This window comes from Megascapheus bottae, chromosome 2 (genome assembly GCF_031878675.1).
Source record: "Megascapheus bottae isolate mThoBot1 chromosome 2, mThoBot2.hap1, whole genome shotgun sequence".
NCBI lineage: Eukaryota > Metazoa > Chordata > Mammalia > Rodentia > Geomyidae > Megascapheus > Megascapheus bottae.
Genome location: NC_143510.1, coordinates 48,357,297 through 48,378,662, shown reverse-complemented (window position 1 = coordinate 48,378,662; position 21,366 = coordinate 48,357,297). Strand labels below are relative to the sequence as shown.

At 48.1% G+C, this 21,366-nt stretch overlaps 1 protein-coding gene across 1 annotated transcript in view; it reads left to right on the top strand.

The window, feature by feature from the left end:
- Galnt6 (polypeptide N-acetylgalactosaminyltransferase 6) overlaps window positions 1-16,846 on the top strand; it is a 35,679-nt gene extending 18,833 nt beyond the window's left edge. Inside the window, exons 4-11 of the mRNA XM_090325930.1 lie at window positions 3,517-3,666; window positions 4,841-5,075; window positions 8,785-8,902; window positions 9,940-10,140; window positions 10,808-10,939; window positions 11,705-11,809; window positions 13,989-14,141; window positions 16,467-16,846. Coding sequence (XP_090182056.1) covers window positions 3,517-3,666; window positions 4,841-5,075; window positions 8,785-8,902; window positions 9,940-10,140; window positions 10,808-10,939; window positions 11,705-11,809; window positions 13,989-14,141; window positions 16,467-16,580 — 1,208 coding nt within the window. The 3' untranslated portion in view covers window positions 16,581-16,846. The remainder of the gene's footprint in view (window positions 1-3,516; window positions 3,667-4,840; window positions 5,076-8,784; window positions 8,903-9,939; window positions 10,141-10,807; window positions 10,940-11,704; window positions 11,810-13,988; window positions 14,142-16,466) is intronic.
- Window positions 16,847-21,366: the final 4,520 nt, after the last annotated feature.

The following is a 21,366-nucleotide window of genomic DNA, read 5'->3' as shown; positions in this document are numbered from 1 at the left end:
TGCATGGGTTCCTCCTTCCTTCCTGTCAGGGCAGCGTCCTGGGCTGCAGTTGGGTAGTGAGTCTGCACTCTATGTTGGCACACATAGGTACATTGCCAGCCTCAGGCAGTCACTTAGAGATGTGACTTAGAGAGTGATTGCTTGGCTGAAGCTATCACAGGATGCTGTAGGAAATCCTGGCCCAAGAGGCAAGATGCCACATTCCTGGAATAAGATGTAGCCCCTTCTCAGGTGACTGCCTGCACAATTCCACATGAGACTGTGTCAGGAGCACCTGTTTATCTGGAAGAACTGGAAAAGAAAGCAGTTGAAGTTCCCAATGATAGTTTTCTTCTCCAGTGGCTCCACTCTCCTAACAGTAACCAAAAGAATAGTTCAGCCGGGCACTGGTGGCTCATACCTGTAATTCTAGCTATTCAGGAAACTGAGATCTGAGAATCAGGGTTCAAAGCCAGCCTGAGCACGAAAGTTCTTAGCAAATCAGAACTGGCGCTGTGGCTCAAAGTGATAAAGCACTAGCCTTCAGCTCTAGAGCTCAGGGACAGCTCCCAGGCCCAGAGTTCAAGTCCCATGACCAACAACAGCAACCACAAACAAACAAAAAACCAACTCAGCCAAAGTCCTTTTCCTCCCCTCCACTTGGGGTCTTACACATGGGGAAGTGGCAGGGCCTCAGATGGGGTAGGGGAAGATTTCAGAGGGGTCACCTGGGAACCAACACACATTAAGTCTTGGCTGAGTGACCTCCTGTTCCTGGAGGGGAGGGGAGAAGCCATCAGGCACAAGTGCTTAGCATCCTGCCACCATGCCAGCTATGACCCTGGGCTCATGGTTCTGGCTCCTAATTCTTCATCTATTAATCTTGGGGTCAGTACTTCATAGTCTCTAGAGCTGGGCCGGGAGTTTGGCCTAGTGGTAGAGTGCTTGCCTAGCATGCACCAAGACCCGGGTTCGATTCCTTGGTACCACATACTTAGAAAAAGCCAGAAGTAGTGCTGAGGCTCAAGTGGTAGAGTTCTAGCCTTGAGAAAAATCCAAGGACAGTGCTCAGGCCCTGAGCTCAAGCCCAGGACTGGCAAAAAAAAAACCCAAAAACATAGTCTCTAGAGCTATAACCTTCTTAGAGAAGATTCAAGAAGAAAATAAATAGCAAAGCACCTAGTTAGGTGACTGACATAGAGTTAGGGTCAACTGTTCATTTGCAATAAATGTACGTGAATGTGTGTGTGTGTGAGAGAGAGAGAGAGAGACAGACAGAGAGACAGATAGACAGACAGAGAAAGAGAGAGAGACAGAGAGATCAATGGCAGCCAATAAACTGTTGCAGGATCTGTGGTTTGAAACACACTGTGTTCAGGGCAGGGCAAGGATCAGCACAAAGCTGAGCTAGTGATCTGAAAGAGACGAGACACCTGTGTTTGTCATAGCTTCCTCACCTCTGAAACTACAGGCCACTTCCTCTACATTGTCAAGAACAGCAGCAAAGATAAGCTGACAGAACACTTAATAGAACCTAAGTAAGATGGATATAATATAAAGCATACGTGAAGATGGAGTCTTTCAGAATAGAGAAAAATTTTGATGCCCTGAGTATTTCAGGTGGAATCCAGAGCCATTATGAAACTCTTTCAGTCACATTAACCGAGAAGGTCCACTCTGAGTGTTCTCTACCAGGGAAACGCCCAAGCATAGGACCTGAGGCTTGGTGTGCTTAGCCATTTGTCCCAGTGTTGGCCTTGCAGCCAGGTGGCGCATACCCTCGCTGTGTGCACCCGTCTACCCTGCCCCCTAGCTCTGTGCCCAGCTCATGGAGAAAATTTGGGACACAGTTCCTTTTAACTGTTTTTGTTTGGGGGTGGGGTGTTTTCGTTTTTGTTTTTATCAGTTGTGGTGCTTGAACTCAGGGCCTGGGTGCTGTCCCTGCTCTAGGCTAGCACTCTACAATTTGGAGCTACAGCTCCACTTGCAGTATTCTGGTGGTTGACTGGAGAAAAGAGTCTCAGACTTTCCTACCTAGGCTGGCTTTGAACTGCGATCCTCAGATCTCAGCCTCCTGGCCTCTTTTTTACGTGTGTGTGTGCGCGCTAGGCAAGTACTGTACCATTGAGCTTTGATCCAGCCACTTTTTAAAATGTAATTTAAATCTGCTTGGCTTGTTTGTTTTTTAATATATTTTATTGTAATTAATAGAAGGGTTATATTATATTCACCAGATAGTTGTGGGGGTTTTGGGGGGGTTGTTTTTTTCCCTTCTTTTTAAAAGTTTCATATGCAGCTGCGTGCGGGGGCTCACAGCTGCAATCCTAGTTACTCAGGAGGTCAGGATCTGAGGATCTTCGTTTAAGGCCAGTCCTGGCAGACAAGTCTGTGAGATTCTTATCTCAAATTAACCACAAGAAAACCAGAAGTAGACAAGTCACCCAAAGTAGTAGAGTGTTAGCCTTAAGCAAAAAAGTTTAGAAACAGTGTCCAGGCCCTGAGTCCAAGCACCATGACCCACAGGAAAAAAACAATTTCATTTGCAGAGGAAGAAATTGAGAGGATTAGCGCTGAAGATGGGTCTTGTCTGTCATGCACCAGGCCTTGCATTCTATTCCCCAGCAATACAAAAAAAAAGCTGCTGATCCAGCAAGCAAGAAATGAGCGTCAGCATCATCCAGCTGGCACCGGTGGCTAGTCAGGAGATTAAGAGCTGAGGATCATAGTACAAATCCAGCCTAGGCAGGAAAGTCTGGGAAATTCTTATCTCCATCTAACCACCAAGAAGACAGAAGTGAGGCCCAAGTAATAGAGTGCTACCAAAAGCTATAGGACAGCTCAAGCCCCAGACAGGCACACATACAAGGAACATCTAGGAGCCAGGGTTTGGCCTGGTGGTAGAGTGCTTGCCTAGCATACATGAAGACCTGGGTTCGATTCCTCAGTACCATATACATAGAAAAAAGCTAGAAGTGGTGCTGTGGTTCAACTGGTGGAGCTCTAACCTTGAGAAAGCCCAAGGACAGTATTCAGGTCCAGGACTAGGGGGGGGGGAAAAAAGGAAAAAAGAATTCAGCGTCTATATCTGTATTGTCTCTGTCAGTTGAACTTAGACATAGGAAACCAGAAATGACAGATACTGAGAGAGGTATCCACTAGGTGGGAAGGCAAAGGAGAATACCAGAATAGCAGGTCTGAGATGGTGGAAAGACTGAATGAGGCACCGAACAGCCTTTGCTAGAAGTGTAGGCTCTATTGGAGACGAAAGAAACAAAGTTTTAAGATAATAAAGACAGTGCCTCTGTCACTGGTGTAGCAGGCAGAGTCTGGGCCTGGCCAAAAGTCAGGGCTTCCTCCTACCCTCTCCCCCCTTCTCCTTCCCCGCCTTGGCCTACTATAGAATGAATGTTTCAGAGCAGGTGTGTGGGAGGGTTGACATTCAGTCCTGCCACAGGCCTGGGGCACCTGGTTTGGTGCCCACAGGGGATTAGGTTGGCAACAATGGCAAGCTGGCAACAATGGCCTTGTCCCTTCCAGAATACTTGAAGGAGAAGCTGGAGCAGTACGTGAAACAGCTGCAGATCGTGAGGGTGGTACGGCAAGAAGAGCGGAAAGGGCTGATCACTGCCCGGCTGCTGGGGGCCAGCGTGGCACAGGCAGAGGTGCTTACCTTCCTGGATGCCCACTGTGAGTAGCAGACACCCTCCTGGCACCCTGAAGTCCTAGGCCTCCTTCCTCTCTCACTGGCAGAATGCATGGCAGGTGCTGTCCTGTAGCACGGTTCTAGGAGTGAGAGGCTTAGTATCCTCACTTCAGTCTCTTCCTCAAGAGGCATGAACAGCCATAAAACAATTGGTGACCCCCAAATCTTTGCTCATCCCTGCCTCTTTCCCCATCTATATACCTGGTCTCATAAGAGAAGATCTCCTCTTACCAGGGGGTACTGGTTTGTGGGGAGCTTTCCTATAGGAGTGGTATGTAGAACCAGAAATATTTCCCTCTTGACTAAAAACAGAACGTCTCCCCACTATTGTAGGGGACAGATGGGCGATTGTTCCCCATAAGCAGTGATAAATATTGGAAACTTGGATATCAGAGGCTCATTGACTTTCCCACCTGGGATGGCTTTGAACTGTGGTCCTCAGATCTCAACCTACTGAGTGGTTTGGGGATTAGAGATGAGCTGCTGGCACCTGGCAAGCTTTCTCATTTATAAAATGAGACTGAATTCGATTCCAACAAGCCAGATGAAGTAATATTTGGAGAAGTGTACTGAAAGTTTCAAAAGAAACTTTTGATGAGGAAAGTGAGAGCTTGGTCTGCAAATATTCTGGGAGACTTGGACACTCCTTTCCAAACCCCACCCTTGTTTTAGGGGCTGGGACCCCAAAGATCCCTAGGCAGAGCACTCCGTGTGCTTTTTTTTTTTTTTTTTTTTTTTGCCAGTCCTGGGCTTGGGCTCAGGGCCTGAGCACTGTCCTTGGACTTTCTCAAGGCTAGAGCTCTACCACTTGAGCCACAGCACCACTTCTGGCTTTTTGCTGTGTATGTGGTACCGAGGAATCGAACCCTGGTCTTCGTGCATGCTAGGCAAGCACTCTACCACTAGGCCAAACTTCCGGCCCCTCCGTGTCATTGGAGTTGGGAATGTTACCACCTGAGACATCCCTTCTCCCTTCCAAAGCCTCCTCCATCTTTCAGGGGTGATGGGGTGAGGGTAGGGAGTTGTGAGAGATCCCCCAGTGCTCTGTCAGTAACCAGAGGATGGGGGTGCAGCTCCCCTGGTCCTGTTGTGTCCCCTCTGTCCCCCAGTCTGGCTATGGGTAGCTAACAGCTGGCCCACCCGTGTCTGGGTCTACAGGTGAGTGCTTCCATGGCTGGCTGGAGCCACTGCTGGCTCGGATTGCTGAGGACAGGACGGCAGTGGTGAGCCCCGATATTGTCACCATCGACCTTAATACTTTCAAGTTCTCCAAGCCCATGCAGACGGGCCGAGTCCATAGCCGTGGGAACTTTGACTGGAGCCTGACCTTCGGCTGGGAGACTTTACCTGCACATGAGAAGCAGAGGCGCAAGGATGAGACCTACCCAATCAAGTAAGAAGCACTGACTAGTGACCTCCCCCCACAACCCCAGTCCTGAGTTCAAGCCCCTGGACTAGCAAAAAAGAGAGAAGGAAAGGAAGGAAAGGAAAGAAGGAAGGAAGGAAGAGAAAAAGTGAGGCCAGGAGTTCGGCCTTGTGGTAGAGTACTTGCCTAGCATGCACAAAGACCTGGGTTTGATTCCTTGGTACCACATATATAGAAAAAGCCAGAAGTGGTCCTGTGGCTCAACTGGCAGAGCTCTAGCCTTGAGAAAGCCCAGGGACAGTGCTCAGGCCCTGAGCTCAAAGCCTTAGGGCCGGAAAAAAAAAAAAAAAAAAGAATCTCACTGACTTTCCTGCCCAAGCTGGCTTTGAACCATGCTCCTCAGATCTCAGCCTCCTAAGTAGCTAGGATTACAGGAATGAGTCACTGGCACCCAGCGGGACATCTGTCTCAACCTTTGTTTTGGATCAGATGAGTTGGCAAGGGGCTTCGCCTGTGCTGTCGGTTTACATTTGGTGTATTCCTGTTTTCCTATTCTGGCCAGAAGACCTAAGGGTCAACGGAATATGCATCAGGGCTAGAGGACAGCTGAGGCTGGAATACAGTGGCTGGAGACTCAGCTGCTCAGAATCCTAAGAAATGCTATCCTGGCATCATAAGTAAAAGGGCCTGGGTAGCTACCATATCGTAGAACTCCATGAATCCTGACTAGCCAGCTGCTCTGTGAGAGAGAAAAGAGAAAATCAGAGCAAAAGAATCAGAATTCCTTCCCAAACCTCCACTTACGTTATAGATGCCTTTTGTTTGGTCTGTGCAACAACAAATCCCGCCCCAGCCTGGGGCCAGGCACACAGCTGCACGAGTCCAAGGCAGGGCACCTGGTTTCCACCCATCACAGATGTCTCAGGCTTCATAGCCAAAGACTGCACAACTGGAGGACAAAGCTCCAGTGTTTGAAAAGTATATTTGTGCCTTTTTCCAAATGTCCTGGCAGCACACATGGCTTTCCTGAAGCACATGAAATCTATAGTTTGGACACCAAGAGGCCTTGAGCCTTCACTCTCAAAGCTGATGGTAGGCTGGGTCCCAGTGACTCATGTGCAGAATCCTAGCTACTCATGAGGCTGAGATCTCCGGATCAAGGTTCAAAGCCAGGCCAAGCAGAAAGATGCATGAGACTCATCTACGAAAACTAGAAGTGGAAGTGTAACTCGAATGGTAGAGTGCCAGCCTTGAGGGGGAAAAGCTAAGGGATAGGGCCCAGGTCCTAAGTTTAAGACCCAAGTCTGGCATAGAGGAAGGGGGGAAGGAAGGGAGAGGAGGAGAAGGAGAAGAGGAGGAAGGGAGGAAGGTAGGGAGGGAAGGAGAGAGAGAGGGAGGGAGGGATGGAAAAAAAGAAGGAGGAAGAAGGGGGAAGGGAGGGAAGAAGGAAGGAAGAAGAAAAGAAGGGGAGGGGGGAAGGGAGGGAAAGAGGGAGGGAAGAAGGAAGGAAAGAAGGAAGGAAGGAAGGCTAGTAGGAGAGCTGGAGGATCCAGGGTACTCCCAGAGAAGTAGGCCAGGAAATACCAGATGTTGGTAGAGAAGTTCCTGTTGCGAGGCTTATCTTCATGGTTGATTTGCAGTGACTCTTCCATCTGGGAGACCTGTCAGAGATTAGACAGGCCCTAGTTGGGGAGATTCTCAAGAGTACCAAGTGCTTGCGTGGAGCTTCAGGACTCTGTGTGCCTCTCTGGGCCTGCATGGGACTTTAGGATGCCTGGGAGAGGCTAGGACCAGTAACAAGAAGTTAGCCCTAACTCCAGGGTTTCCAACTGAAATTCCTCCCAGAATTTGGCCACAGGAGCCAACATGAAGGAGCCAAGAGCAGCCACAGGGTAAAACCAAGGCTAGGCTCTTTTGGTGCCAGTACTAGGGCTTGAACTCAGAGCCTAGGTGCTGACTTTTTTCTTTTTTGCTCAAGGCTAGGGTCTACCACTTGAGCCACAGCTCCACTTCAGACTTTTTGCTGATTAGTTGAAGATAAGAGTCTCACAGACTTTCCTACACAGGCTAGTTTCGAACCATGATCCTCACATCTCGGCCTTCTGGGTAGTGAGGATTGCAGGGGTGAACCACCGTGCCCAGCTTGCAAAGTCACTTTAATATGTAGGTGTAAAGATTGCTGGCTGAACCCCACTGTGTTTCAAACAACTCAGTGGGTTCTAGGATTACAGAGGTTTCTGCTTAGTTATACCATAGGAAGCCACTCTCATCCAGCTCAGCCTAGCCCTGGCATAGAAACCAGCAGCTACTAATCACCTGCTTCTGCCTGCCCCAGCCTCCCCTCCTGCCTGGCCACTGGAGCCCATGGATTCTAGGAATGAGGTGCATTTTATCAATGTGTCTTAACTGGACCTCCCTACCTTTGTTTGAAAGCCAGATTTCTTGGACATCTGGTCTTCTAAACACTGGACCCCACCTTCCTGGCTACCCACCCCATTCCACGATCTCCTCTTATCAGTGGCTCCTGTTCCAGGCAACTAGCTGCTTTTCCCCAATATGTTAAGTTTCTCTGACCCAGAATGGGGTTCACTCAGCTAATATTCTTCATTCATTGACTCCTGTGTTCAAAACCGAGTTATATAGCTTGTAAAAATTGAATATCTGAGCTGGTAGCTCACTCTTGTAATCCTAGCTATTTAGGAGACTGAGATCTGTGGATTGCAATTCAAAGCCAGCCTAGGCAGGAAAATCTATGAGACTCTCCAACTAACCACCAAAAAAAGCTGAAAGTGGGAGTGTGGCTCAAGCGGTACAGCACCAGCCTTGAACAAAAAAGGGACAGATTGGCCAGCATGGTGGCTCATACCTATAATCCTAGCTACTCAGGAGGCTGAGATCTGAGGATTGAGGTTCAAAGCCAGCCCTACCACTAAGGACCTTGAGACTCTTATCTCCAATTAACCATAGAAACTGGAAGTGGCACTCTGGCTCCAGGGATAGGGCAGTAGCCTTGAGCTGAAGAGCTCAGGGACAGCATCCAGACCTAGAGTTCAAGCCCCGTGACTGACAAAAGGGGTGGGCAGACTGAGGCCCTGAATTCAAGCCAGGACTGGCAACATAAATAAATTAATTAATTCAGGCACCAATGGCTCATGCCTGTAACCCTAACTACTCAGGAAGCTGAGATCTATGCATCAAGGTTCAAACCCATCCCAGGTGGGAAAGACCGGAGACTCTTATCTCCAATTAACCATCAAAAAAACTGGAAATGGAGGTATGGCTCAAGTGGTAGAGTGCCAACCTTGAGTATGCAACCTTGAATTCAAGCCTTAGTGCCAGCAATAAATTAATTAAATGAAATAAAAACTGAGTGTCTGTCACCTTGCTCTCAACAAGCCAGTGATGAATCTCTCCCCTATTGGTGAATTACACTCTAAGGATACCAGCTATGTTTATCAGCTCATATGCTCACCCTGTAGCACAGGCTAGCATTTCAGAAACCACTAGTTGAACAAATGAGCACCTTTTAGAGGAGGAATGCTAATTACACCTCTCCTTGACCTGGTCCTGCAGTGAGAGAGGACATAATCAAAGTTCAGTGAGCAAGAGCGAGGGGCTTAGTGGAAGAGTGACTAGAGTCCTTGTTTGACAGAAGGGAAAGGGAGGGAGGCTAGGAGGCCTAAGAGTGGAGGCAAGTGGCTCCCCTCACCATATGTTTCTCCTTCTGCTTCCCTAGATCCCCGACGTTTGCCGGTGGCCTCTTCTCCATTTCCAAGGCCTACTTTGAGCACATCGGTACCTATGATAATCAGATGGAGATCTGGGGAGGGGAGAACGTGGAAATGTCCTTCCGGGTGAGAGTGAAGAGGGCTTTGTGGGGGAACCAGAGCATTCCAGGGGACAGCTTGAAGAGCTGGCTGTCAGTAATGTCCCATCCGGACCAGAATTGGGAAGGGTGGCTGTTTCCTGCCATGGCTCTGCCTTCCTCAGCTCCCCTCCTTGTCCGTGACAGGGGCTCCTGCAGTCAGCTTAGCCTGCTTGAAACAAATCACTGGGTAGAGCCTCTCAAAGGGGAGGGGTATTAAGGATCACCAGGGCTGGACATCTGGGGACTGGGGGCTTTTTTGGGGGGAGGGAGCAGGGAGATGTTAGACTCCTTTCCAGGTCAACATGGATTTTCCCTGTTTATTCTCAGCAAGCTCTTCATAACTATGGGACAAGGGGAATCTAGTTCTGGTGGATGCAGAACTCAGGGGTTCCAGAACTGAAGGGATCAAGATTGGGTCAAAAAGAAAGATTGCCTCTGAAACCTGCACAAGCCCCCATGCCAGTGGGAAAGCAAGTTCTAAATGAATGAGCTTGTTCATGGCATCACCCTTCAGTGTCAGGCACATGTTAAATAATGTAATTAATTAGCACTAGCCTTGAGCACAAAGAGACTCAGGGAAAGCACCCAGGCCCAGAGTTCAAACCCCAGGACCAGCTCCCTCCCCATCCCCACAAAAAAAAAAAAAAAGAAAGAAAGAAAAAAAGAAAGAAAGAAAGAAAGAAAGAAAGAAAATGCCAAATGATCAGAGCTCAGAGTAGGTATACAGTGGGTATACAGACAGTTGGTTAACTGTCTTTTCTTTGAAGTGAGCCTTTGTTCACTTTGTGATCCTACAAATCAATGTTCACTAGAATCAAAGGGAAGCAACATTCGAGAGCCGGGGATTGTGTAGTTGTGGCCTAGGAAGAAGCCTGGTCAATGTCCCTTTCTCCAAGGAAGGAAAGAATTTAATTTCCCTGAGTCCTGGGACTCGGGTCTGGCATCCTGAGAACTGAGCAGAGGTGCTTGGAGGGAGGTTGGCCCCACCCCCTGAGGAGCATGTCTTGTCTCTTCTTGTGGCAGGTGTGGCAGTGTGGGGGACAGCTGGAGATCATCCCCTGCTCCGTGGTAGGCCATGTGTTCCGTACCAAGAGTCCCCACACCTTCCCCAAGGGCACCAGTGTCATTGCTCGTAACCAAGTGCGCCTGGCTGAGGTCTGGATGGATAGCTACAAGAACATTTTCTACAGGCGAAACCTGCAGGCAGCGAAGATGGCCCAGGAGGTGAGAGGAGGGGGTGCCTGGGAGCCATTTGAGTGAAGAGAAGCCCAGCCCTCAGCAGGGCTGCCCCATCTCTACAGCACATCTCTATCTTGAGTCTTCCTTTACTCCCCTCCCCCAGCAGAAGGCCCCAACTTACAAAAGCTAGAAAAAGGGAGAGGGCTTAGTTGTCCATACCTAAGGAGTCCTTGGGGGAGGGGGTTAAGAGATTGGGGGAAGAATGGGTGCTGCCTGTAATCCTAGCTACTTGGGAGGCTGGGAAATGAGGTTCAAGGCCAGCCCAGGCAGAAAGGTCCCTGAGGCTCTTATCTCCAATTAACCACCAAGAAGCCAGAAGTGGAGCTGTGGCTCAAGTGATAGAGCACAGCCTTGAAAAGAAAAGGCCAAGTGAGAGAGTGAGGCCCTGAGTTCAAGCCTCGGTGCTGGAACAAAAACAAAACAAGAGGAATGGCTCTGAGAACAGAGGACCTGGAGTACTGATACCTAAGCCAAGGCAGGAGGTTTGGGGCTGGATGTGACACTGAGCCGGTAGCTTCATCAGGTCCTGAGCAGGAAGGAGCAGGAGCCAGAGTGGCCCAGGGAGCTGAGTGCTGTGTGCTGAGTGCTTCCAGCCCAGACTGGAAGGTCGGGATTGTGGAACTAACTCTTAGGGGGCTGGCTTGATTGGCAGAAATCCTTCGGTGACATCTCGGAACGACTGCAACTGAGGGAACAACTGCACTGTCACAACTTTTCCTGGTTTCTACATAACATCTACCCAGAGATGTTTGTTCCTGACCTGAATCCCACCTTCTATGGAGCTGTAAGTTTAAGAATCAACCTGCTTGCCCATCAGTATACTATCTCCAAGTGCTGCTTTTTACTCTCCACCCTCCTTTACCCAGGATGAGGACCTAGGGGCCTCTTTGGAGCTTTTCCTAAGGGAAAAAAAAACCATGAGCAGTGATTCTCAAAGGTTAACACACAAGCCTGGCACTAGTGGCTCACACCTGTAATCCTGTTTGTTCAAGATGCTGAGATCTAAGGATCAAGGTTGGAAGCCAGCCTGGGCAGAAAAGTCCCTGAGACTCGTAGCTTTTACCAGCAAAAAGCCCAAAGTGGAGCTGTGGCTCAAGTATAGAGCACTAGCCTTGAGTGGAAAAGTTGAGAGACGGCATCCAGGCCCTGAGTTCAAACTAATTAACTATTCATTTTTTTCCTTTTTCTGTCAGTCGTGGGCTTGTCACTCTGGGCCTGGGCGCTAACCCGGAGCTCTTCACCTCAAAGCCAGTGCTCTACCACTTAAGCCACAGCACCACTTCCAGTTTTCTGGTGGCTAATTGGAGATAAGTCTCAGAGACTTCCTTCCCAGGCTGGCTTTGAACCTCCATGCTCAGATCCCAGCCTCATGAGAGCTAGGATTACAGGCGTGAGCCACCAGCACCCAGCTCTGGGGGAGTTCTGTTCCAGGCATCTTGGTTAATGAACAAAGAAATGAGAACAGTTATTCCCATTGGGCCTTGTTCTGCAAACTAAGAAACTTGCAGCAAAGCCAGCCTGGCTCCCCTCTGTGCTTACCTTTCTGCAGATCAAGAACCTTGGCACGGAACAATGCCTGGATGTGGGGGAGAATAACCGCAGTGGCGGGAAGCCCCTCATCATGTACGTCTGCCACGGTCTTGGCGGCAACCAGGTATACAAGCCCATTGGGCAGACCCAGAGGAACCTGTAGCTCCAAGCCTCCTCTCCTTCCCTACTCCTTCTCTGGCTGAAACAGCCTGGGGGCAGGAGATACAGAAGGAGAAGGAGGAGGAGGTGCCAACCTGATCTTGGGACGGTGCCAGTCTGAGAGGGAAGTATGGTGCAGACAGATGGGGCCTGAAGTCCTGCCTGAGGGACAGAGAGAGAGCACTGGCACCCATGTCAGGAGCGAGAGGGAGAGAGGAGGGAACGTGGTGGGAGGCAGCAGCTGGCTGCAGTTTGCTCATTCACATGGCTTTTTCCATGGAGGGAGTATTGAGACTGGAACTCAGAGCCTTGGCTAGCACACTATCTACCACTGAGTTATATCCCCAGCCTAAGAGACATTTAAGACATCCCAAGCAAGGACAGGAGTGGCTTGGGACAGTAAATGGGCTGCCATCATATACAAATGAAGATAGGCTATTCCAAAGCTGTCTCATACGCAGTATCACAGGCGTGGAAGCAGATTTTAGGTGAGACATTCCTGAACTGGTTGTTCTTTGGCCAGGGGCTAGCCTGGCCTGTGAGCCCTTATTTAGGCTTCTCATACAGCTGGAATGACAGCAGCTTGCTATTACATCTAGCTATTAACTGAGATGAGATCTTAGGAACTTTTTGCCTAGGCTGGCCTTTGAGCCATGATCCTCTTGATCTCTCCTTCCTAAGTAGCTAGAATTATAGCTGTGAGCCACTAGTACCTGACTTTTCAAAAGTACTGGGATTTGAAATCAGGGCTTTGTATTTGCACTAGTTCTTGAGCCATACCCAACCCTTTTAAACCTTATTTTTCAAAGGAAGTCTTGTGGTTTTGCTGTTCTGGACGCAACTTTTCTACTTCTGCCTTCTGTGTAGCTGGGACTACAGTCATATATCACCACGCCTAGCTTATTCTGGGGATAGGTTTGCACTTTTTTGCCCAAGTTGGCCTCAAACAGATTTTTCTCTGCCTCCATCATAGCTTAAATTACATGCCTGCATCACCACAGCCAGAAACATGTTTTCTTTTAATTGTAATATATTAGTGGAAATAGAACTAAGGGGCTGGGAGTGTGGCCTAGTGGTAGGGTGCTTGCCCAGGATGAGCCCTGAGTTCAATCCCTCAGTACCACATGCACAGAAAAAGCCAGAAGTGGCGCTGTGGCTGAAGTAGTAGAGGGCTAGCCTTGAGAAAACTGAAGGACAGTGGCCAGGCCCTGAGTTCAAGTCTCAAGACTGGCAAAAAAAAAAAAAAAAGGAAAGAAAGAAAGAAAGAAAATAGAACTAGAAACTAGATGTGGTAGTATGCTCCTGTAATCCCAGATGTGGAGAGGCTGAAGTAGGAAGATGACAAGTTTGAGGCCAGCTTGAGTTACATAGAAAGACCCTCTCTCAAAAACAAAAACAAAAAGTAGAATTATCATATCTAGCACATGATTTCATAGAATGTTCTCAAAACATGACTAAGGTAAATTCTAAGTTTTAGTTAGTTTAAAGAATATGTATGCATGAATTCTACCAAGCTCTAGTAGCTCACACCTGTAATCTTAGCTACTCAGGAGGCTGAGATCTGAGGATTTGGGTTTGAGGCCAGCCCAGGTAGATATGGGACTCATATCTGCCAACCAAAAAGCCTAACATCAGAGGCATAACTCAGCTGGTGGGGCACCAACCATAAGCAAGAAAGCTGAGCAAGTGTGAGGTCCTGAGTTCAAGTTTGCACACACAAGGATATATAAATATATAGATATATAGATATATATGAACTGTGGTTCTGGTATAACCTAGATATTTAAAAAACAAAACAAAACTCGTGGGCCAGGAGTTTGGCCTAGTGGTAGAGTGCTTGCCTAGCATGTACGAAGACCTGGGTCGATTCCTCATACCACATGCACAGAAAAAGCCAGAAGTGGTGCTGTGATAGAGCGCTAGCCTTGAGGAAAGCCCAAAGACAGTGCTCAGGTCCTGAGTCCAGGCCCTGGGACTGGCAAAAAAGAAACACCATGAGGGAAACACATGAATTACTAAATGTCTAGGCATAGCCTCACATGGGCTTGCCTCCTTGGGATTTTTTTTAAACACGTAATTAGGTGGCTGTAGGAATGGTGGGTAGACTGTCCACTTGCTCATCAGCGCCTTGTCTCGACTTCCAGTACTTTGAGTACACCACCCAGAGCGATCTTCGTCACAATATCGCGAAGCAGCTGTGTCTACATGCCAGTGCTAGCACGCTGGGCCTCAGGAACTGCCATTTCTCTGGCAAAAATAGCCAAGTGCCCAAGGACGAAGAATGGGAATTCACACAGGTGAGTCAAGAATCTGCTTCTGCCTTCAGGCAGCGTGGCAGATTAGGATGTCCTGGAAAGTATGCGAGTGTAGGCTTGGCACAGCCGGGCTCTCAGGGTGGGAGAGATATTTGGTGGAGGCTGAGTATGAAGATGGGACCTCTTGGGCACTGGTGGCTCACGCCTGTCATCTTAGCTGCTCAGAAAGCTGAGATACAAGAATCACAGTTCAAAGCCAGCCCAGGTAGGAAAGTCCATGAAATGTTTTTTCGTTTTTGGGGTGGGGGAGTTTGCCAGCCTTGGGGCTTGAATTCATGGCCCGGATACTGTTCTTGGAATTTTTTTTCCTTCAAGGCTAGCACTCTACCACTTGAGCCACAGCACCACTTCTGCCTTTTTCTGTGTATGTGGTATGAAGGAATTGAACCCAGGGCTTTGTTCATGCTAGGCAAGCACTCTACCACTAGGCCACACTCCAGCCCCTGCCCATGAAATACTTATCTCCAACTAATTAAAAAAAAAAAGTGGGAGGGTCGTGGGGAGGCAGAAGTGAAGGTATGGCTCAAAGTAGAGTGCCAGTGTTGAGTGAAAAAGACAAATGAGAGTATAAGGCCCTGAGTTCAAGCCCCAGTACCAACACATACACAAAATAAATAAATAAGCTAAGCACAGGGTGCACACCTATAATCCTAGCTACTCAGGAGGATGAGATCTGAGGAATAAAGCCAGCAGTTCAAAGCCAGCCCTGGCAGAAAGTCTGTGAGACTCTTATCTCCTATTAATCACCAGAAAAGTGGAAGTTGATCTATGACTCAAAGTGATAGAGTGCTAGCCTTGAACAAAAGAGCTCAGGGGCAGTTGCCAGGTCCTGAATTCAAGCCCCACAACTGACAAAACAATAATTATTCATCAACTAATTAACTAATATGGAGCCAGTTCTGCCCTGGTGTAGCAGGCTGAATGTAAGTAAATGAGATGAAGGTGAAGCATCACCATGACGCCTGCCCACCTCTGCGTGCCAGAGGCAAAGTGCAGTACTGGCACACATGGACCTAAGCTTCCTGGGGCTCTTTCCCAGTACAGTGTCTCCATTTCTACAATATCTGTGTCAGATGAAGCTCAACAAATCTGTGACTGGCCCAAGATCCAGCCCCAGTAAATGGCAGGCTGGGATTTGAACCTGTTCAAGTTTGACTTGAAAGCATTGGTTCTTCCATTGTACCACACTGCTCAGCACACGAGATGTCCCACCACAGGGAAAGAGGAGCTCCAGGGAAGGGAAAGATGGAAGTAGGATCTCAGGAAGAGAGGGGAGCAGTGGCCCCTAGGTCCTTTAGCCTGGCCATCTGCAGGAGGGAGAGCTTCTGGAAGTCCCTCTGTTTTGCTCTCCTCCATTCCAATTGCTCAGGCTTCAGCTGCAGGTGGGGATCCAGCTTCAGATATGAGGAAACTGGAGAATGCGTCTCATCAGATGGGTGTGCTCCAGAGAAGGAAATGCAAGTGTCCTCTTTGTGCCTTCCTGCATTTCCTTTGCCTTGTTATTGTTGATTAATTAACATGCATCTGTATTATGAGGCGCTTTCATGATGGTGTATATGTTCCCTCTACCATGTTTCCATTCCTTCCTGCTCTTCTCTTTCCTCTCTTCCCTCTCTTTCTTCCTTTCTTTCTTTCTTCCTTTCTTTCTTTCTTCCTTCCTTCCTTCCTTTCTTTCTTTCTTTCTTTCTTTCTTTCTTTCTTTCTTTCTTTCTTTCTTTCTTTCTTTCTTTCTTTCTGTTGTTGGTCTCAGGGCTTGAACTCTGGACCTAGGCATTGTCCCTAAATTCTTCAGATCAAGGCTACCACCTTACCCCTTAAGCCACAGCACCACTTCCGGTTTTCTGATGGTTATTTGGAGATAAGAGTCTCATGGACTTTAGTGCCCGGGCTGGCTTTGAACTGCTATCCTCAGTTCAAAGGATCCTCAGTAACTAGGATTATAGGTGTGAGCCACCGTGCCTGGCTTGCTTAGTTTTTTTTGTTTTTTGTTTTGTTTTGTTTTGCTCAAGGTGGCACTATGCCACATGAATCATACCTCCACTTCCAGCTTTTTGCTGGTTAACTGAAGAATCTTGTAGACTTTCTTGCCTGGGTTGGCTTTGAACCATGATCCTCAGATCTCAGCCTTCTGGTTAGCAGGATTCTAGGCATCAGCTACTGGTACTTGGTTTCTTCCCCTCTTTTCAAGCAGCATCTGTCTTCATCCTTCATCCTTTGCCTATCGTCAGATATCCCCCTATCCCCTTGTCCCCCCAGTAACACTTAGAAATCTTAGACCACATTGACCTTTTCTGTGTTGCCTTTTAGGATCACCTGGTTAGGAACTCAGGATCTGGTACCTGCCTGACATCCCAGGACAAAAAACCAGCCATGGCACCCTGCAACCCGATGGACCCACATCAGCTCTGGATCTTTGTCTAGATGCCAGTTGTCGTCCCCCTGTGGAGAAGTCCCTCGGGAGATGGGATTGACAGGCATCTGGGCACCTGATCACCAGCTCTTCTGTAGGCCTCCAAGATGGATTTCCAAGCCCACTGGATGTCAGGACAGGACCTTTGTGCTCCTTGCGATAACACTGGGCTCATTTCTCACTAATGGAAGGGACTGAGGACACACAATACTTGGCCTAGGACTCTCTTTCTGTCCTAGCAAGAGAGACATGGCTGCAGGGCTCAGGGCTCAGGGCTCAGGGCTCAGGGCTCAGGGCCCAGGGCAGCAGTGAGCCAAGCTCAGGAAGCGGCCCACCACAGCCGTGTCCTGAAGTCCCAGCCATCCAAGTGCCTACAGAATGGAGAAGTACATGCTCTCCAATCAATGGAGGCCATGACAGCCTCCCCCACTAACACACCAAGTGTGTAGAACTATTTTTGCATTTTTAGAAAGTATCCCGCCAGGTGTTCTTTATCTTCATTTGCACAGTAATCCTGTGAGAAAGACATTCAAAACCACCCCACCCAAACTACAGATAAGAGAGCTGAGGCTTGGCTAGGGTGTAGCTCGGGGGAGGGAGGGGAAGAAGGAAGGAAGGAAGGAAGGAAGGAAGGAAGGAAGGAAGGAAGGAAGGAAGGAAGGAAGGAAGGGGAGAGGAGAGGAGAGGAGAGGAGAGAGGCAGAGAGAGCTAAAGGAGCTTGTGTGTGGTGGCACAGCTGGTGGCTGAACCAGGGCACTTGCTACAACACAAGAACACTAGACAAGTTGCCCCCAGTCTTGCCAATCCCTCTTTCCCCATTCTGGTCATTTCTCACTGGCTGGCCTCCATAAAGCCTAGAACAGTGGAGCTGGGTCGGGTCAGCTGGTAGAAGGAAACCACACTGAGAATCCTACGATATTAGTGTTGAAGATGCTCCTGGAAACCAGGTCCTTTTAAGGTAGATGAAAAAGCAAAGTGACATGGGGAGATCCATGAAGGAGAAAGTCTGTTAAGCATGGTTTGCAAACTGTATTTTAGTCAGGTCCTTTCATTTCATATTCTGAAAACTAAAGTCAGGCCAATGAATTTACCCAGCACCACTCAGTCACTGGCTCTGTATAATATTGGTAGCCCTGAGGCTAGACCCCAGATCAGGCTGAGCAGAGTCCAGGCAAGTCTGAAGAAGCAGGGAGACAGGCTAAAAGGCATCCCTGAAGGACTCATCCCCACCTGAGAAACTTGCATGAAGTCTTGGTGTGGAGCAGACACAGGTCCAAACTGGGACTGCTTTGCGGGAAGGCTTTTCTGAATGCAATAGCAGACTGTGACGGCAAGATAGAGCCGTGGAACCACGGCTGCCTCTTCCTGTGGAGGCCCCCTGGCCCCTGAGAGCTTTCCAGAAAAGGGGAGACATTCTAGGTGACCCGACAAGGAAGAGATCTGAGGTGAGATTCCAGTGGAAATAAAAGTTTTATGGCATCGGAAGTTGGGCTGAGTTGTTTTCCCTGTGTTGTCCCTTAGCTGAAAAGCTTGCTCAGAGCTGTATCTCCTCTTCCCAAACCTCCTGTGGCCCCAAATGGGCCAAGCACCAGGAGGTAGAAGATGAGGTCTTTCCCCCACAAGAAGTGTGGGAGACATGTGATCAAGCTGTAATGGGCTACATGTCCAAAGTGTGATAGGTGATCTAGGAAGAATAACCCCTTCCCCTCACAAAAACCATCCAGGGACACACCATTTAGAATAAACAAGAGCCTCGAGGGAGCAAAGGCAGAAGTGGGTCTGGAAAACCAAGAGGACAGCAGGGCAGAGGAGCAACAAGTATAAAAACTAGATGATGATGGCTGTTGGTTGGATTTAGTTGTTTGTTTTACTCTATTTGAAGTTTTGTTATTGTTTGTACTGGCTCTGGTGCTTGAACTCTGGGCCTGAGCACTGTCCCTGAGCTTTTGCCACTCAAGGTTAGTGCTCTAACACTTAAGCCATAGCTCTACTTCTGGCTTTTATGCTGATTAATTAATTGATTAAATAATTGGAGTCTCTGGTACTTTCTTGCCCCTGATGGCTTCAAATTCTATCCTCAGATCTCACTAGTGACATTTATAGGCATGTGCCATTAGTACATAGCTGTTTGATTTCTTTTTTCTTTGTTTGTTTTGGGGGTTTTTTGGAGGGGGGATTGTTTGTTTGTTTGAGACAGTGCCTTGCTGTGTTATGTAGGCTGTCATCAGACTGGAGATCCTATTGTCTTAGCCTCCCCAGTGCTGGGATTATAAACATGCACCACCATTCCTGCCCAGCACAAGTCTTGTTTTTGTTTTTTTCTTTTTCTTTTGTCAGTCGTGGGCCTGAGCTCTTCAGCTCAAGGCTATTGCTCCACCACTTGAGCCTCAGTACCACTTCTGGTTTTCTGGTAGTTAATTGGAGATAAGAGTCTCATGGTCTTCAGTGCCCGGGCTGGCTTTGGACTTTGATCCTCAGATCTCAACCTCCTGAGTAGCTAGGATTTCAAGCGTGAACCACCAGTGCCCAGCGAGAAGTCTTGTACTCAGGCATTCTCCTGAGCCACGTCTAGTCCCAAAGGCCAGGACTTTGGTGGGCTCTGGACAGTTTGGTCTTCATAGTACTCTAATTTCATTAAAATAAGGGAATGAGAGCCATGTTCCCAAGACTCACGCCTGTAATCCTAGCCTCTCAGGAGACTGAGATATGAGGATGTGGTTCTAAGCCAACCTGGACAGGAAGGCTCTTGAGACTTTTATCTCTAATGAGCAAAAAAACAGAAGTAGCACTGTGGCTCAAGTAGTATAGTGCTAGTCTTGAGCAAAAGAAGCTCAGGCACAACAACCAGATTCTGAGTTTAAGCTCTAGGACTAGCACCAAAAAAAAAAAAAAAATTCCAATAACTAATTATAATTTATGTGTTGTTTATGTAGTCATAAAATATATGATTACAGGGCTGGGAGTTTGGACTAGTGGTAGAGTGCCTGCCTAGCATGCGCAAAGACCCGGGGTTCACTTCTTCAACACCACATGCATAGAAAAAGCTGGAACTGGTGTTGTGGCTCAAGTGGTAGAGCTCTAACCTTGAGAAAAGTCCAAAGACAGTGCTCAGGCCCTGAGTTCAAGCCCCACAACTAGCAAAAAAGTATTACATTGTTCTAAGGTGAACATATAGATTATTATTTGTTTTCTTCTGATCTCAAGAGAAACGAACATGTTAGTTTACAGGGTTCTCCCTTGAAGTATTCTGGGTCCCAGGCACCATGCCAGCTGGCCATCTGCCCTGTAGAAGAACAGGTTAGTACTCTGCTGAGAAGGGATTTGAGTGTCACACTCATAAATGAGGCTGGCCGTGAGAAATCATGATCCCTAATCTTGACTGTTGGTGACATTAAACACCTAAACATTTGTCAGGTGGAAATCTTTGTATTGTGATTAGCAGCCCACTCATAACAGTTTCCAGCCACAGTGACCTATTTCAGTGCCAGCACACCTCCTCCCACCTTTCCCCAAGTAACAGGAAGCTGGCAGCTGGCAGTGGCCATGCTCAGTGACCACACCACAGGGTGGCAGGACCCCCTCCTCCCATGGGGGAGGAGCGCAGGGAAGGAAAAGGCACTGACTATGCCGGTGAGAAGGTGGCTTGCACATGTAATCCTAGCTACTCAAGAGGCTAAGATCTGAGGATCATGGTCGTCAGACTCTTATCTCTAATTAACTAGCAAAATACTAGGCTGGAAGTATGGCTCAAGTGGTAGAAGCACCAGTGATTGAAAAAGCAGAATGAGGGTGCAAGGCCTTGAGTTCAAGCCAAGGTACCAACACTAAAAAAGGATAAAGAAGGAGGAGGAATGGTCTGGAAATACGGTTTAGTGGTACGGTGCTTGTTTAACATGCATGAAGCCCTAGGTTTGAGTCTTCAGTACCATGTGAAGAAGGGGAAAAAAAAAGCTGGAAGTGGCACTATGGCTCAGGTGGCAGAGTGCTAACTTTGAGCAAAAGAAGCTCAGGACAGAGGCCAGGAGTGTGGCCTAGTGGTAGCATGCTCATTTAGCAGGCAGTAAGCCCTAGGTTTGATTCCTCCTTACACATACACAGAAAAAAGCCGGAAGTGGTGCTGTGGCTTAAGTGGGTCCTATGCTAGACTTGAGAAAGCCCAATGACAGTGCCCAGGCCCTCAGTTCAAGCCCCAGGACTGGCAAAAAAAAAGAAGAAGAAGAAGAAGAAAGGGAAGGAGGAGAGAAGAAAATGAAGAAGAGATGGGGCTGAGAGTTTGGCCTAATGGTAGAGTGCTTGCCTAGCATGCACAATAGATAATGAAGAAGAGGAGGGAAAAAATTGGAATAGCTAAGAAACACTAGCTCCTTAGCCTTCCTTTTAGCTGTAGCTGCCATTGCCCTAATAACTGTGTGCTTCCCCTGACCTCTCTCGAAGCTAACCCAGACCCCTCATTCTATACAACCTGCAGCTAGCCCTATGAAACTTTTCTGACATCTTGGTATGCACGTGCTGGTCCCTCTGGAGATGACCTTCCCATTTAAAGAACTTTTAAACATTGCCCCAAACAGCTCTACTAGGACTTACTGTTTTTAATTACAAATGCCATATGATGGAGTGGCACTGTAATAGAGCATTAGCGTAGCAAGCTTGAGACTCTGAGTTCAAACCCCAGAACCATTCCCCATCCCCACTCCCTACAGATTTCTCCTCTAGAATAACTGTTGACAGTCTGATATAGAGACCCTCTCATATCTTTTTCGTTCTTCCTTCCTTTCTTTTTCTTCTTTTTCTTTTTTT